The 16,231-nt window shown below is 44.5% G+C and overlaps 1 protein-coding gene across 1 annotated transcript; it reads right to left on the bottom strand.

The window, feature by feature from the left end:
• Nucleotides 1-4,150: 4,150 nt before the first annotated feature.
• On the bottom strand, nt 4,151-15,893 carry CGRRF1 (cell growth regulator with ring finger domain 1). Its single transcript, XM_010219480.2, has 6 exons — nt 15,759-15,893; nt 11,956-12,095; nt 10,221-10,398; nt 9,877-10,024; nt 6,693-6,800; nt 4,151-5,322 (listed from the first exon to the last, which is right to left on the bottom strand). Exons 1-6 carry the CDS (start codon nt 15,860-15,862, stop codon nt 4,972-4,974), a joined length of 1,029 nt encoding a protein of 342 aa, XP_010217782.2. The 5' UTR covers nt 15,863-15,893; the 3' UTR covers nt 4,151-4,971.
• Nucleotides 15,894-16,231: the final 338 nt, after the last annotated feature.

The raw sequence follows: 16,231 nt of genomic DNA, 5'->3' as shown, positions 1-16,231 counted from the left end.
CCCACCTGTGGCAAATCCCACTGCCCATAGATCCCACGTCCAGGAGTCCAATGGATCCCAGGCTGAGGGAGCTTGTCACAAAGCGCCGTTCCCAACAGCTCCAACCCACCAAATGTACATAGACACGCGCCAGCTCGTTAGGTCAGACTGATTCCCGTAGCCTCCCCAATGTCCCTCTCCAAATCCTGTTGTGAAGAATTATCTTGCCCCGAGTGCGAGATGCACAGGAAGCTGCAAAAGCTGCACCTTAGTGCAGGTCTTGTGCTTCCCGGAGTACATCTGGAGAAAGAAAGTTCCTGATGGTAAATCAGGGGATTTGTGTCTGGGGTTGTATTGTCCTCGTATGGATTCACGCTGCACTCTGCAGCATGGACAACTACGCAGCTAAAATAACAGGAGCGTGGATTGTATCCCAGCTGCGGTTCAAAATAGTCCTGCTGGAGCAAAGCTTTACAAACCACCCAGTTCTGCCTCCACATTCAGAGCCTTCAGCCACCTCTCTGTCCCCACCAGCTCTTCCGGCAGCCATCTAATTCCATGGGATGATGGAATCGCTGACAGTGTTGGAGCCAACCAGTTTCATTCCTCCATCATGCTTTATTCCCATTATTCGCTCTTTTGCCATTGCCAGGCTGGACCTGCGGGAAGGAGGCCCAACAGCTAGAGCCCATGCAGCCCTGGAGCACCATGGCACGAGCGGATAAATCCCAACAAAGCAGGGGCAGGAGGCCTGTATATTATCACATCCCTTTTGCAGGACAGCAAATGGCTCATTAGTGACTGATGGCCTCAATGGAGGCTCTTTAGAGTTTGTTAAGAAGTTGGGGCCAAAAGGGAAGGCTGCAGCTGGCAGACGTCTTTATGCATTTTCATGTCTCTGGTAAGATACTTAAAGACTGGAAAAGCTATAGCTGTTCTTAAACTTGAATCCACCAGCTCTTGGCACATACCCTTCTTTGGTCCTAGACGAAACGTAAGGGTAGCAGCTTCTCATGTGCTTTAATCTGGCCTTGGAGCAAGTTGTCCCTGCGGAGGAGGATTTGGACAAGGCTACGGCCGGCCTCAAGCACTGGCCACCCAGGAGGAAGGCGGCATTTAAAAGGCAGCAGCATCTGGGTTGTCCATCTTCTCGCTGAGGATGGCAGCGTCTGGTGCAGCGCTGGGCTTTTCAAGCTGTTGTGTGCAATAAATCGCTGCCTGGCGCTTGCTTTGATCAAGGAAACGTGCTGCGTGGAAAGGGGTCTGTCAACGTCGGCCACTGGAGGAAGAGCAGCGTAAAAGACTAGAGGGCTGGTGCTTTTTTCAATAGCCCAATTTAGAGCAGGAACCCACCAAGCCCCGTTGCTGGAGGCTTTATTCGGCTTTGTAGGGTTTGCAGTAGAAGGCAATGTCATTTTAGCCCCTAAAGAGTAGGGGTCAAGGCTCACATTCTGATAACTAACTAATGTCAGTTATTCCTTACGGGAATTCCCTGTAGGGGAGGACCCATTTCAAGATGGGTCGACCATAATTGTCTCCCCCCTCCTCTTTCCCTTCTACTTGCACAGGCAGGAAGATCCTAATAGAACAACTTTGTCTATAGAAGAAAAATACCCACATCGGGGTCCACCCCTTGCTATTCAGAAGGCACCCTTAATGATATCCCTTATTTTGGTCAATTCATTTCAAAGTCTAGAGTCTGAGCAGAGCTAAGAAATTACACCAAGGAGTGAGGGTTGCCTCTTGTCTCTCCCTTGAAACAAAAATCATTACAAGTTTGAAAACAAACTAGCCTTGTTGCCAGAAGTTTGCATATGTTCCTTGACATCACCAGCTCCATAAACATCATCTATCACGAGTAAATGAGGAATATTATATTACCTCTCTTACAACAGGGTGACAGAACAGCACAGCCTCTATCAATATACTGGGGTTTTGTGTATCACAGGGAAGGTTTTGTTTCTCTGTTAGTGTCTTGAATTCCTCTTTTAAGGGAACCAAGGGACACCCAAGGCAGCTTAGATGATCTCCTTTTACTCCTCACCTGGTCTTTACTGTGGTTTATTACACTTGGCCATCTAGAAAGACAGGCAAGTGTAATAAATCAGCTGCTGTACCCTTTATAATTCTCAGATCTTTGGACCAGAAAATAAGTTGGTTAGATCTGATAAAGCTACCAGCCTCTCTGGAAAATGCTACTGAGAGAAGAACATGAAACAAAAGAAAAGCTGGGACAGACCTAACAGCAAATAGATGGCTCAGGAGGTCAGCCCAGCTACATCCTGCTGGCCATTATTATTTAATACTGGCATCGATTGGTTAAAGATAAGACAGACCAGGCAATTCTCTGGGCAGTTTGATCAAGCACCATTTTACTTGGAGAGTAAAGAAGCCCACAAGCTTGGATCATGCTGAGCAAGGGGGAAGTTTGGATGAATTGATGCTGCCAGCGACTACTGTGGTCACACAGTGACACCTCTTTCTCTCATCATCTATATGGACAAAAATAATTATGTTAGCCTTGGAGCAGTACCTGACCCCAGATGAGAACCAGGGTAGCAGCAACCCCTGCAGTAATGATTTGTGTCATCACTATCCCATATCTGGAAAGTAACAGTACCTTAGTTTTCCTGGGAGCCCATGGAGCCATAGAGTCATATATCAGCCTTCCATTTCACAGCAGCTACATGTGGGCACGAAGGGAAGTCTTGAGAACAGTTAGTTCCACATCCTCACTAATGCTCCTCCTAAACACGAAGGGAAGTCTTGAGAACAGTTAGTTCCACATCCTCCTAAATGCTCCCATTTAGTGGTAGAACAGAGTTAGCAACACAGAGAGGCTGAAGTCAGCAACTACCTCCATCAGTGCTGCCTGCCTTCAGCAGCTCCTCTGGCAACGATGGATTAGAGCGCAAGGATCAGCAAACGGCAAGGCAAATCCACCAAGGATGGATGCTAAACGATGGCTGTCGATGATGTGTAGTAAATAAGGTAGCAAAATTCACTGCAAGGCCATATGGAGGACATATATATTTTGATTTTAAAGAATGATGTTACTCATTCGTTCTTTCATACTCAGTTTTGCACCCTCAAAGTCTCTATGCTCTCTAAACACGGGCAGCTCTGGGTGTGCTGGAGTTGCATCACGCCGTTGTTGCTCCCCATCATCGTTGTGGTCTTACGGTCCTGCTGCAGTCAGCCCTCGCTCCTGCATGTGTCCTCTCAGTTATCACATTCTTCTGGAATTGCCTCTCGCTGGTCTCCGTCTCCTGAGTTGCTGCATATCCACCGTTCTTTGCCATGATGATTTCCATACGGAACCTTGTGGCACCAGAAGTTCTCTGCAACTGCCAGTCAGTCCCCACAGACACGTATTTAATTAGGGACTGACACATAGTGCAAGTGAAGGGCTGATTTGGCCAGCAGTTTATTCCCCAGTTGTCCCTTGAGAGGAAGGTGACCCCACATAAAGTAGATGAATTGTCTTGCAAATAGCCTGTGGATCCCTGCATGGAAACATGGCCACATGCATCGATTCCCAACCTCCCTGTGTCTACAACTGCACATTACTCTGTGCATGTCCTCCTTGCCTACCTAAATCTCTTCTTCAGAAGTCACTGCCAGGACTTTGGAAGCAGAGTCAAGGCAAAATAAGGATAGGAAGAGGGAGAGATTAAGATAAAATACCTCTGTGCAGGGGAAGGTTCCTTCCTTGCTCTGGAGGTGCACGCAGAAGCCAGCACCAACAAGGGAGCTGCTGGAGAGGTGGGAGAGCAGCCTGGAGCTCGGCTTCCTTCCCTGGCACCAAGCTGGATCCGGATGTGCTGGAGCTGGATGTGGAGCAAAGCTACAAGGGAACAAGAGGAGGACAGAGAGCAACTACACCCCATTCCTGCGGGTTCTGACGAGTGTTTGTATTTTGGTGCCTCGTACCAGCAAGATGTGAAACTTTGGCCCGTCTTACTTGAGGAGAATTTGTCTCTCTTAAGAAGCCAAACAACAATTTCTCTTCTCAACAAGCCATTTTTATTACTTTTGACAATACAGCATTGGAAACAACTATTTTCTTCTGTTATTTAGTTTCTTTCTTTATAAGAATAAAGAAGTTTCATGGAACTACTGATAAGGACGAAAAAGCAAACAGTTAACTTGTTCTCATCCAATGTGACACTGCAAATATAAAAGTTGGAAATTTGCAAAAGCAGACTAGTCATGTAACAATAACGCAGCAATACTGCCCAAATTACCACTCTACAAAGTAATTAGCTAACATTTACACAAACAGCAAGTTCTTGTAGCCCATTGCTAACAAGACCGAAGGCCTCAGGCCTGAAAGTGTCAGTGAAGTTCAGTTCAAGTCAACAATAATCAACAAGAAACTCTCCACTGATTCCAATGGGCTTTGGCTCAGGTCTCTCACGCTCACACACACGCACACACATCCCTTTGAAAACAGCAGAAACATTTAGTGTCCTGAAGGCCTTCAACTCCTGCCACAGCCCAGCCTTCATCTGCAAAACAAATACATGGATTTGACAATGAAAATTTACTGTCCTTCATTTGTCACGTTCTGTAAAGTGCTAGGTTTCTAAGTTATGTGAATTAAAATGATATATTGCTCTGGTATTTTAAATATAATAAATATAGAAAGAGCTGTGTGCACTTAAATGCCACTTGTAGATTTTATTCTTTTTTAGTAGATAAACCAAAATTAGTAAACAAAATAGCCTCCAATAATACTCCGTGAAAAGCTAGTAAGAAGTTATAAAAATAATCACATCCTTCAAGGTATCCTACGCACTTCTTCTGTCCACACTGCAGAGATAAATGTACTGTTCCTGTGTGCATATGGAGCAAAAAATGAATAAAGAGCTGAAAATTACTTTACACTTAAAAGCAAACCCTAAAAGTTAATGCTACGTATCCTCCCATAAACAGTCTCTTTTCTACATTTGATCTTGTAGCACACAATTCTTCTGTTTTTTTCCTCCATTAAAATACTCTTCCGGGGAGAACATCTTGCAAGATATGGGTTGATTCGTCTTCATCTTGCTCCTTCTTACTGCAAAGTGGGAAAGACTCTTGAACAAACTGCCTACACATTGGACACTGCTGGAAATACTTAACGCAGCCGTCGCACAAGCACGTGTGCCTGCATGGGAGGAGCACCCAGTTCACCGTGCCGTTCTGGCAGACAACACAGTCTTTGCTGTTTTCTTCATGCAATTCTGATTCATCTTCAGCCAGCCCGACCTTTTCCAGCAAGCTTCGGTCAGTGCTGGCCTCATCAGGGGGAGTATCGCTCAAAGATGGTGCAGTACTGTTTGCAGACATGAAGAGCTGCTAAAATACACATAAACAGACAAATATATATATATATAAGTAGAAATCAACACACTCTTCCCCCCGCACCTGAACATGCCAAGCAGGTTGCACTAGGTCAGACCCATCAGGTTCCTCTGGGTGAAATAGTGACAGACTCACTTTGCGTGGGTCAGTTTCTCAGGCTTCAGTGATATATAATAATATATAATCCAGATGCATTCAATGATACAAAGCACTGGGAAAATATTAAGGCTAAGATGTCAAATCTTAGGTGAATGAATCAGTGTACATGCATGAAGGGGAATGGCACAGGTTATGAACACTAGGGCTTTCTGCATATCAGCCCTGTGCCTGGAGGGAAGTTTCCATCCCCTTCTACCAAACAGGAACCCACCACATGCTCAAATCTCCTCAATTCAACCCGTTCTGCTTCACCTTATGCTACAACCCCATTTCCTTTTAGTCTTATTTTACACAAAGTGCAAAATCTTCTGGCCGTGATCTGTTACTAAAGCCACTAAGCTAATAAGGAGACAAGGATGCCCAAGCATGTGCTAAACAACTACGTTTCAAAACTGCACAGTTGTCTCTGTCCAGAGTTTCAGCAGTATTTTTATAATGGTAACAATATGTGAGAATAAAACATAAGGGAAAGAGCCTACCTGGAACGAACATTTGCCCTGGTCAGGGCAAACATTTCTTGGGATTTGTCCCAAGAATTAGAATGAATTCTAATCAAGTCAATAGAATTAATCTGTCCTAATTTGTTAACTGATCAATATTATATGCCATTTTCATTATCACGGTAATACAGAAATGTTTAGAATCACATCATCAACTACCAAACAGGAACAGGTCAAAGATCATCCCAAAATATGTAGAGATATGGAAAACTGAACAGAAATTATAAGAATGTTGATTGATCTAACAGTGCTCTGTGCTATGCAGAATCCTAATCTTTGTGCACATGTTGCAGCAAAGGAGATTTTAAGGGAAAATTAAAAAGTACTGAAACTTCTGAGATTTTGTTGAGATGCCCATCCCAATCAGTAGGGCAAAACAGGAGAAAGGACTTACTTGAGAGACTAGCAAACAGGTTTACAAATGTCTTATAAGGATAAAGCATTCAAGTTATTTAAGTTATTACTATTTTTATAAGCAGATGGGGACTCCTAGGCTAGAAACAAATCTAGATACTCTAGTATTTTCATATAAAATGTTTTTGCACAGTAGCTTTGGTGGAATTACTTAACTAGTAACATAATTTTAGCTACCAGCAGTTTTTTACCAGACAACAAAAGATTTACCCTAACTGAAAACCTACACAAACTGACTCAACACTGTAGCCTAAGTTAAACAAGACTCAGCTTGTGCTCAGTTCAGCTTACCTTAAGATCATGGTATTGACCTTGGGCTAGAAGTAGATACTGATACAATATTCTGCAGGAAAGTCTGTAGCTCTCGTCAGGAATATGAATTACAGCCACCATTGATATCTACCAAAAAAAAAAAAAAGTTTTACTTAACATTTTTCTTTATCACATATATGATTTTTTGATTTGTACAGAACACGGGGTTTGTACGCTTGAAAGCTTATTTATTTTGTTGTAACTTCTGACCTGCTTAATTCCTTACACAATCAAGGCTGCAACAATATTGACTTTAAGTATGGAGGAAAAAATGCTGGACAAGATAAGAACAGTGTGTGGCACAGGACAGGTTTTGGGGGAGTTTCCACTTTCTGAACTGGTTTTCCAGGAGTTCTGCTCTGGAGAGCTGACAGGGGAGTCACTCTGACGGCTCTTCCTGCTGGAGGGAGGCCCCAACCCCAAAACAACGACCACAAATCCTCCTGAAATTCCACCCTTCTGCAGCTAGGTAGGACTTACATCAGCCATGTGTGTGCCTCAGAGCAGTTACCTGCGTAATAATTTCATGCAGGAGGAACACTCCACTGAGCACAGAGGTTTTCTGATGAGCTTTTCCTAGATTGAAGTGGATAAAATCCAAGGATTTGCCTACAGCAACCTAGCCCTGAGCAAGAGCAATTGCAAATCTCTCCTGCAGCGGCGATCCAGGCTGCCTCCAACACAAGAAATAACATTTCCCACTGAATTCTGAGTGCAGATTTATAGGGGAATGTATAAAAGGTAAAATCTCCTTCACTCTCCCTCTCAAACACACAGACTACATTTTTTAGACTCCAAAATGCATTTGGAAGTGTCACTGACAGGCTTGCAAACTGAGTAAGCTCAAGACAAAATTCACTGAAAAGGATTATTAGAGGACCCCATGGGTTGTCTTTTCACTTTACCTAATTTTTCACTTCACTTTTCTGAGAATAAAAGCACTCAATGCTTGCATGCTGTGTTTAATACCCTTTCCCTGCCCAAATTACATAATAGCCTGAGAAGGAAGAAAAGAAAGAGGGTGAAATTCAATATTATTGTAGCTCCCAGAGACTGTTGTAAGAGAAGTGAAGCCTGCAAGACAGCTTTATTTTTGTTTTTTTAAATGAGCCAATCATTGTTCATTGCAATCAGATTTGCACTTGGAAAGCAACTATATAACTAATTAAGAGATGTGTGCATACACATACATATGTATTTATACTAAATTCATTTACTACTCTTTGGCAACAAGGTCTTTCTTAAAATCACAATAGATCATATAGTTCCATGAAGATCTGTTCATTTAGTTTTACAACCCCGAAGTTATTAATGGTCCATTAAAATTCAAGCATCTCCAAGGAAGGAGACTCCACAACCCCGGAGCAGCCCATCCTGGTGCTGTGTGTGTTGCTCTCAGAGCACCAGGGTATTTGTACATGGTCTTCCCACCATAGCACAAGTACCTTCTCAGCCTACATGTCCTCAGCTAATAATTTGCTCAGAAATTTTAGCCAATTTTTGAACTGTGAGTAGGACTAATGCAAGAGTTTCAAGCTTCAAGCTGTTGTCTCCTTATAATGCTATCCTATCATACAGGAATATACACTCCCATACTATAATCTAGCAGAAATGCTATGCTGTATTTGATTACAGAACCCCTTTTCCATGAGCACTAGCTATTTTGCTCTCTATGTAAATATCTGTACACCATAATTAAGCTATTTACCAATCTTCTGCTTCATATATGAGGCTGGAGACCTAAATCTTTCATTTCTGCCCTTGCAGTCTTCAAATCATTTCTGCACCTACCTTCCATGCTTACTCATTCTGATTCCCTGGGGCTAGAGGAGAGGTCTGTATAAAAGCAAGTAGGTGTGATATAGCCAGAAATACATTCAGGACAGTTTCTAACTCCCAGAAGTGAGATTCTGGAAGACCATCTGCAGTGACCCTTTCGCTACCATGCTTGCATTTCACCAGTATGTTTCAGTATTAGCTGGTTTGCAAGGAGTTCAGGCACAGTGACTTCTTTGACCATATTAGCAGATTCCAACCATGTTCCTTTCCTCCAAAGGAAGTGGAAAAAAAAAGCATCTCCCTCCCTTTCCTTCCATCCTTTTCTTCTGTGTTAGGGAATGAAGAAGCGGTGCTACAAATTTATCTCCATTCCAATATCAAGCACGTTCAAACTCAATTTTACAGTTTCTTTATAACAGGATAGGCCAAGCTCTAAACTTACATAGATGTGCTGAAAAATAGCTGGAAAGGGAAATCTTGAAGGGGGTGGTTGGTGGCAAGGCAGCCCTAAGGTTGAGGGACAAGAAGCCATGGACAGGCATCAGGTGGAAAGGGAACACCGGAGTTCCCACAAGCACTGCTGCCATCACAGGCAGTTTCCAAGGGAGTGGATGGAAGGAGGTTCAATGGATTTGGGCATCTCGCTTCTGGGTTTGCATGTACTAGTGTTCATGCGGTCAGAGCTATCAGTTAATCAACCAAATAACAGAGAAAAAGATCAACGACAAATACGTTGCAAACTGCTTAAGAAAAAAACAACTTTTAGAAAGAACCAGAATTTAGATGAGGTATTAAAGTGCATGAGACAAGGCTGAAGCTACTCAGCCTCTAAGAGATTAGGAGACCTTCCTGCAGCCGAGTATCTCCTACCGCTGCTGCAGGCTGTTCCTACCTTCCTGGGAATGCCCCAGGGCTGCTACTGAGAGACACAACGTACCACACAGGCTCCTGCCTCTTACAGAAAGGCAATTTCTGTGTTCCTCATGTTTAAGCCAGAAATCAATACAAATACCTGAGTAAACATTAAAAAAAAATCCTATTTTTTTGCCATCAGCCATCTAAAACATTGCATCATCTCAAGAGTTCCACCAAAGGTTTATGTGATCCAAACTGAGTAGTAGCTTAGTAACCCCCCACAGCCCCAGAAAAGACCTTTGCAGGTAGGAGCTCTGTGGAAATCAAAAGCACCTTCTGAATGTCATACCTACATATTTATACAATAATTATTTTTGCTCCCCAACACGAAGACATCAGAGACAAAGCTTGCAACTAAACTCTAAAGACAAAGGAAAAGAAGTAATTTTTCATTCTGCACTAGCTTTGCCTCCTGAAGCATTCAGGACATAAATAAAGCAGACCTATATTATATTTTTATATTACTTACAATATCATATATATCTCTATCGTCTTCATCAGCTAAAGTCAACAAAGCTATCAATGGATAGCGAGATCTAGGCACTGGGCCAAAATCAACAACTTGAGCATCTTCTGGTAACTGACAATATTTTTCTTCCTTGTCATGTTTTTTTATGCTTTATTTGTGTCAAGGAAAACAATCGGTGTCACTGAAATTGAAGACAAATGTGACATTTGCACAAAGACTATTTTTTTTAAATCATATGCATTCATAAATATCTTGTGCCAAAAGCTGCCGAATGCTCATGAGTCTCAGCAATCCCTGTGCCAATAAATTAGCATAGTTTGTCAAAACAGTTTTGAAAAGGATACAAGTACTGTTGTCGATGGAGGTATTCGCTGTAGAGAGCATCCTCTAATGCCTGCGGAGTCTTTATTCTGAAGCAGTAGACATGTTTTTGCAACGCTTCATGGAGTTTCTGAACACTGCAGCCCCAGTAGCAGGTAAGAACACAGTCTTCCAGACAATCAGGTGTCAGAGCTATACCCTCTTGCAGAGAGAAGATAAGGACTTCATTAACTTCGTTAAATCACCGAGGTGCAAGATTTCTGGAATTGCTAATTGTGGGTTCTTAAAAAAGGCAACAGGCAAAACACAACTTCACTGTCATGGATTTGTATTATTCAAATTTAATCTTTTGAAGTTGAGGCTAGGCTTAGTGCTTATGGAAGTCAACAGAGGTGAGGACATAGGTGCAAGGAGGTAAAATGGCTGATCAAGCTATCAAAAACACGTGCCCCTAATGTGGGGGAAGCTGTAGCTGCTGGAATCATTTTACACCAGAGCAACACCAAAAGTTCCACAGGAACTTAAGGAAAAATTTCTTGACAATGAGGGTGCCAGAGCACTGAAACAGGCTGCCCAGAGAGGTTGTGGAGTCTCCTTCTCTGGAGATCTTCCAAACCCGCTTGGATGCAGTCCTGTGCCACGTGCTCTAGGTGACCCTGAGTGTGCAGGGGGTTGGACTAGATGACCTCGAGAGGTCCCTTCCAACCTTGAGCATTCTGTGATTCTATGAAATCCCCTGCCCAAAGGCTATTCCCTCCTTCGCTAACAGGATGACCCGCATCCCCGGCCTTCGAGATGCTCTGTTGTTTCAGAAAGCAAGGGGTTCTCCTCGTTAAGCAGGGGGAGGAAGGAGAGTGCCTAGGAGCTCTATTTCTTTTCTCACACCTTAGTGCAATAAATGCCAGGCACTGAGCTGTTAGAGCTGGAGGTTTCAGTGCCCAGCGGTGCAGGTTTGCAGGAGTTTTTACTTCCTATTCTAGGAAGCCAAGAGAGAAACATCTCAAGAGCTGAGCACCCAGAGTACAGAAACATTTGCTGCACAAATAGAAGCAAAACTCTTGAAGAGCTTTATCAAATTTAAGTGCTCAAGCCTTGTAAAAACTCAGCTTACCAGAAAACTAAGATTTGTGTGTGTGTGTGTGTGTGTGTGTGTGTGTGTGTGTGTGTGTGTGTGTGAAGAGTCTGCATTGACTGCTCCAGCATTTTCCTTATTCATAGGAAGCCTTCATGTCTCTGTTGGTGGAAGATGCTCAGTCTTCCTTACGACTCCTCAGCAATGCAGAAGGGCAAGAATTTCACATTCTATGTGGGTAGTTTCAAGGGTGCTAGCGACTACGTCAGCTCTGATCCACAAAGATTCACAAAAACACAGTTTCCACTGAAACACAGAGATATCTACACTTCTTAAAGCGGTTAACTGGATATCTGGGTCTTGGATTTTTAACTGGCTGGCATATACTTCGTAATATATGAAGTTTATAAAAACACCCACAATAGCTGGTGATCAGCAAGTGTTCTTTTAATTAAAAAATCCATTATGGTGTATTTCATTAATAATGAATGGTACATAAATATGCAAATATTTCACATTGGAAAAACACCGCGTCTGTGAGGTGGGTTAAAATAGTTATTTATGTTGTGATGATGGATGAAGGATGTTTCTAAGGAACACTGATAGAGGAAGAGAGAAGGACTAGAACAAGAAATGAAGGGAAAGCTCTGACTAACAAAAGTTAAGCATATCAGAACTCTACTGACTTGTTACTGAAGCTCTAGAAGGATGAGGAATTTCTAACCCAAAAGGATTCTTCACTTGTCTCATCTGCCTTTTCAGTACTCTGGTGCTGGATTCTGTCTCTTCGGAGTTTCTCAGGATAACAGGAACACCCAACCCAAACCTAAGAGACATGAAACAAGAGCAAGTGGACTATGTTAGTGGTAGCTTGTTTGAATTGTTCTTCAGCTCCAAATAACAAGTGGAACAACACACAGAACTAGCTTGGCTTTGCTAGGATGCACGGGTAATGTAACTGCCAATCTGACTAAAGCGTAAAAGATGGGAGTTTTAACACTGCCAAATAAAATATTTAAAGGCAGAATATTTTATTCCTGGAACATTTCAAGGAAAAGAGTGAAATTAATGAGGATGGTCAATGCCCTCTAGTGGTAAAGGTTAGCCAAAGCTCCCAAATGAACTGCACTCATAGCTCCAAAGTTACTGTTTTAAGACATGGAACAGAATTAACAAAGTAGGTGCTTTGGAAGGACGCTATAAATGGATTTTCCAGCCATAAAATATGCGCAGCTCTAGCTACAGACAGACAGAGAATTTTAAGGGAGAAAGAGATCCTGGTTTCCCATGTTAATGTTGATTATAAAAACACGTTGATACTCAGTCAGGTGCCTTAAAGCCTCCGGTTTAAGCCAGACCCCAAATGCAAAGTAGTCAAGACTGAATCAAAGCCGAGACTCTAATACCTCTTCACAGGTGAAACCAGAACATGAGCCCAGCTGATATTTTGAGTCTAAAGGGACAACGAAGCAACTGCTTAAAAACTTAGAGATCGTATGAACCAAAAGAAAATCAAAGAAACCAAGGTGGGATACTTTGGGACCATTTCTAATATCAGTAAAATACCCATAATTTTCACGTTGCCTCAAGCTCTTAAAGGAATCATTACAGAAAATCATAACCTACAAAAATTTGTTTTACAATAGACTGGCTTTTATGTTTTGCTAAAATAATTATTTTTTAAGGTGACAACAACTACTCTGAGTAACCTAAATTGATTAGAGAAAGGCTATTTTGGAGACTGAAGGGTTTTTCCTCGTTCCATTAATCCAGTCCTCTGTAGTAAGGCATCGGGGAGAGCCTGTGGGGGGCTTTTGTTAACACATTGCATAAAAGTTATTAATTGGCCCAGGCTGTAGTTTGATTAATTTGTGCTCCTGCCCGTGCCAGTTGTACTGGTTAAGTTGAGGCTTTGAATTGTGGTTTTTGCAGCCACCAGCATCCTGCTCGTTTGGAATTTTGGTTTATGCGGCCACCAGCATCCTGAAACGCACTGGTTCTTTGTGGCAAAGTAGGAATGACATCAAGCTCAGGCTCTTCCCTGCATCAATAGCTCCCATTTAACATACTGAAAGAGTAGCTGTCACAGGGAGACGGATCTCCCAAGAATAACTTGAGAGGAAAAGGGAACTGCCAACTCAGATGGACTCGCTTTGGAAATTGCTAAAGAAATTCCAGGTACAACACAGCTCTGAGCAAATGGAGCATTTTGTGGCTTTGCGGCTGCTTCCACCTGTTTTTCTAATCTTTTCCATCTCCTGAAAGACAGAGCTGTTAAACCAAGAAAAGCAGAGCTTTTACAGACATTGGGCTCCTAAAAAACTGCCTGTTAATTCACGTTGGAGGGATGCCATCTGTGAGACTACCAGGCAAAAACATCAGCCAAAAATGATTTTCAAGCTGGGGAAACTACTTCAGAGAAAAATCCCCCAAGCCAGCATCCTCAGGAGCAACAACCTGCTCCTGGCACCTAGCAAATGGGTTCCCTGACCAGTTACTGCCTTGCCTGCAGATACCCTAGAATGGAAAAAGAGCTTGGGGCATCTATAGGTATTGCTATCTTTGCAGAAGAAAACAAGAAAAAAATATTTCATGGAAACATTTGTGTTCCTTATGGAGCACAGAGCACTCGACCACATTTAGTTTGTGCATAGGGAGGGTCAAACCTCTGCCTGCTGTAAGTGGACAGGGCTCTGCGGGTTTCACTGCGATGAAGTCTGGCAGTTCAACATCTCCTAAGGAAACCGGGTGCAGCAGCTGCTCCGCTTATTCCGTATCCAGGATTCAGCGGAGTTAATCCCTGCAGCAGCACATAGAGAAGCCTCCTGTCTTGTGCTATCTGGCTGCTTCCAGAGTAAAATACCCTGTTCTTCAAAAAGTTTCTTCACTGGTCATAAGCAACAGAATAATTAGCACGAGAAGCAGCCATGGGGAAAAAAGATTAAAAAAAAAGGCTCTAGTAGAGTTTTAGCAACAGCGGGTGCCAAAAGCCCCTTTCTGTACAACAAGAAGTTGCAGGGCTTTACACATTTTAATGTGGTATTCAGGGCATGAAGGATAGAAAAGAGGGTTCTGCAAAATACTCAGCAGCCTAAATCTCTCCTCATTCCTAAGCCCAGAGCACCTGACGGGCTGGCTCTAGAAACCCTCCTGTTCAGCAATACCCTGTGTCGACCCCCCCTACACGCGTCTAGGGCTGGCCATAAAAACAGGCATCCCTCAAATCAGTGTGGGATTTGGGAAATTAAAACAAAAATGCGTTCATAAGGAGTTGCTCCTTTTCAGGCTGACTTACAGCATCCTGAATGCATCCATAAAACACACTAAATGTCCTCACAGCAATGTGCTGAGCATTACATGTTCATATAGCACCAATTGTTGTCACGAGCTAGGAAGTCCCAGAGTATTTCAGCATGGCTGCAACTGCAGAGACACCAGGAGATCTTGCTCCTACACCACAGTATGGCAGAGTTCAAAGGGAGCTGCAAATTCTTCTGAAAATCCAGTCAAATACTCAGACGTGAACTTCATACCGCTGCATTTTCCCAATTAACAGCTCCTGAGCAAACTTGTTTAAACCCAACTTGAGTATATGCAAGCTGGAATATTGAGTGTAAATATATCTAGAAGCTCCGAGGGAAATAAAAAACACATCTGGGCAGTCCTAGGCCCACCCTATAGCCCTGGAAGCATCACCAGATGTATGCAAAAAGTAAGGTTTGCTTTTGCATCCTGCGTGCAGCTTAATTCAGGTGCTTTGCTGCAGCGGATGGCAAAGCGTTATACAAAAGCAGAAAAAAGCCAGCGCTAGTGGAAGCGATGTAAAATGAGAATAAAACTTTGCACCAAGCTCACCTGAAAGATCTAACGGCCAACAAATCAGTATGAACTACGGGGAGGCCAGACTAAAGGAAAAGCCGAGCAAAGGATTTATAAGCTGCCAAGAGAACAAACAACTACGGCTAAAATGTCTGCACTTCGAGGAGAGGAACTCGGAGGTGCTGCATTTGGATACAGCGGGATAAGCCAGCGGGAGGAAACGCAGCACCTCCTTTCCGATGTCCCCAGGAGCGGCTCATCCACAGACCCCACGGCAGATGCTCCCGTTGCCCCCGGTGCTCTCCCCGGGACGAACGTCTGCATTTGTGTTCACAGACAAGCGGGAACAGGCAGGGAGGCAGCAGGGCAGGGCTGCGAGCGACACCGGGGGCTGCTGCTGGGAGAGGGGACCCACTGCCAGCCCCTCCATGTCCCCATAGGAGGGACACCCCCACTGCCAGCCCCCCTGCATCTCCATAGCAGGGACACCCCCCCTTTCTGTGCCAGTCCCTGTGTCCCCTCACCAGGTGTCCCCCCACCAGCGCCACCTCACCCCAGGGCTCGCTCCCCACGGGAGGCCATCTCCCCCACCTCACGCAGTGTCCCCTCACGGCAGCACCAGACCCTACGAGGGGAGCCCCAGGCCACCATCGCCCCCCTCCGCACTCACCAGCCCAGCACCAGGCCGCTGGTGACGAGGAAGCACACGAACACGACGGTGATGTAGAAGAGCGGCGAGTACTCGTAGAGCGTCACGAGGAACACGGCGGCCATGGGCGCGCGCGGCCCCCGCGGGCAGCGCCACCACCGCCGCCGCGCGCCCCCTCCCCGCGCCTGCGCCGCGCGCCTGCGCAGTGCGGCCGCGACGCCGCTGCCCGCGCCCTCAGGTGGGCGGGGCCGCGTTGCTTAGCGACGGGGCGGCCCCGCCCCTAACGGAAAGCGGCGTCATGGCGGGTGCGGGGCCGATCCCCGTGCTGCTCCCGCGCGCTTCCACGGGAGCGCTGGGAGAAGGGGCTTGGAGAGTCCCTTAGCCACTGGCCCTTGCTCCGATCCCGCTTGAAAAGTGCGGTTTCGCCTCAGGGATGCGGCACCTGCGGCCGCGCTTGATGCGTGGATCTCCACATAAGTGTTCGCTCTTGCTTA

The sequence above is a fragment of the Tinamus guttatus genome, unplaced genomic scaffold (genome assembly GCF_059628265.1).
Source record: "Tinamus guttatus ecotype Peru unplaced genomic scaffold, ASM5962826v1 Tinamus_guttatus_pri_ptg000048l, whole genome shotgun sequence".
Taxonomy (NCBI): domain Eukaryota; kingdom Metazoa; phylum Chordata; class Aves; order Tinamiformes; family Tinamidae; genus Tinamus; species Tinamus guttatus.
The sequence above is the reverse complement of the archived record's forward strand: the minus strand, read 5'-3'. Positions and strand labels throughout refer to the sequence as shown.

What these genes read in the sequence shown, in the direction of transcription:
- CGRRF1 (XM_010219480.2), bottom strand. Translation starts at nt 15,862, where the DNA reads ATGGCCGCCGTGTTCCTCGTGACGCTCTACGAGTACTCGCCGCTCTTC. An exon ending in AGCGGCCTGGTGCTGGGCTG is followed by an intron (nt 12,096 to 15,758) that starts GTGAGTGCGGAG and finishes CATGTCTCTTAG; the next exon opens with GTTTGGGTTGGGTGTTCCTG. An exon ending in ATAGAGATATATATGATATT is followed by an intron (nt 6,801 to 9,876) that starts GTAAGTAATATA and finishes TTTTTTTGGTAG; the next exon opens with ATATCAATGGTGGCTGTAAT.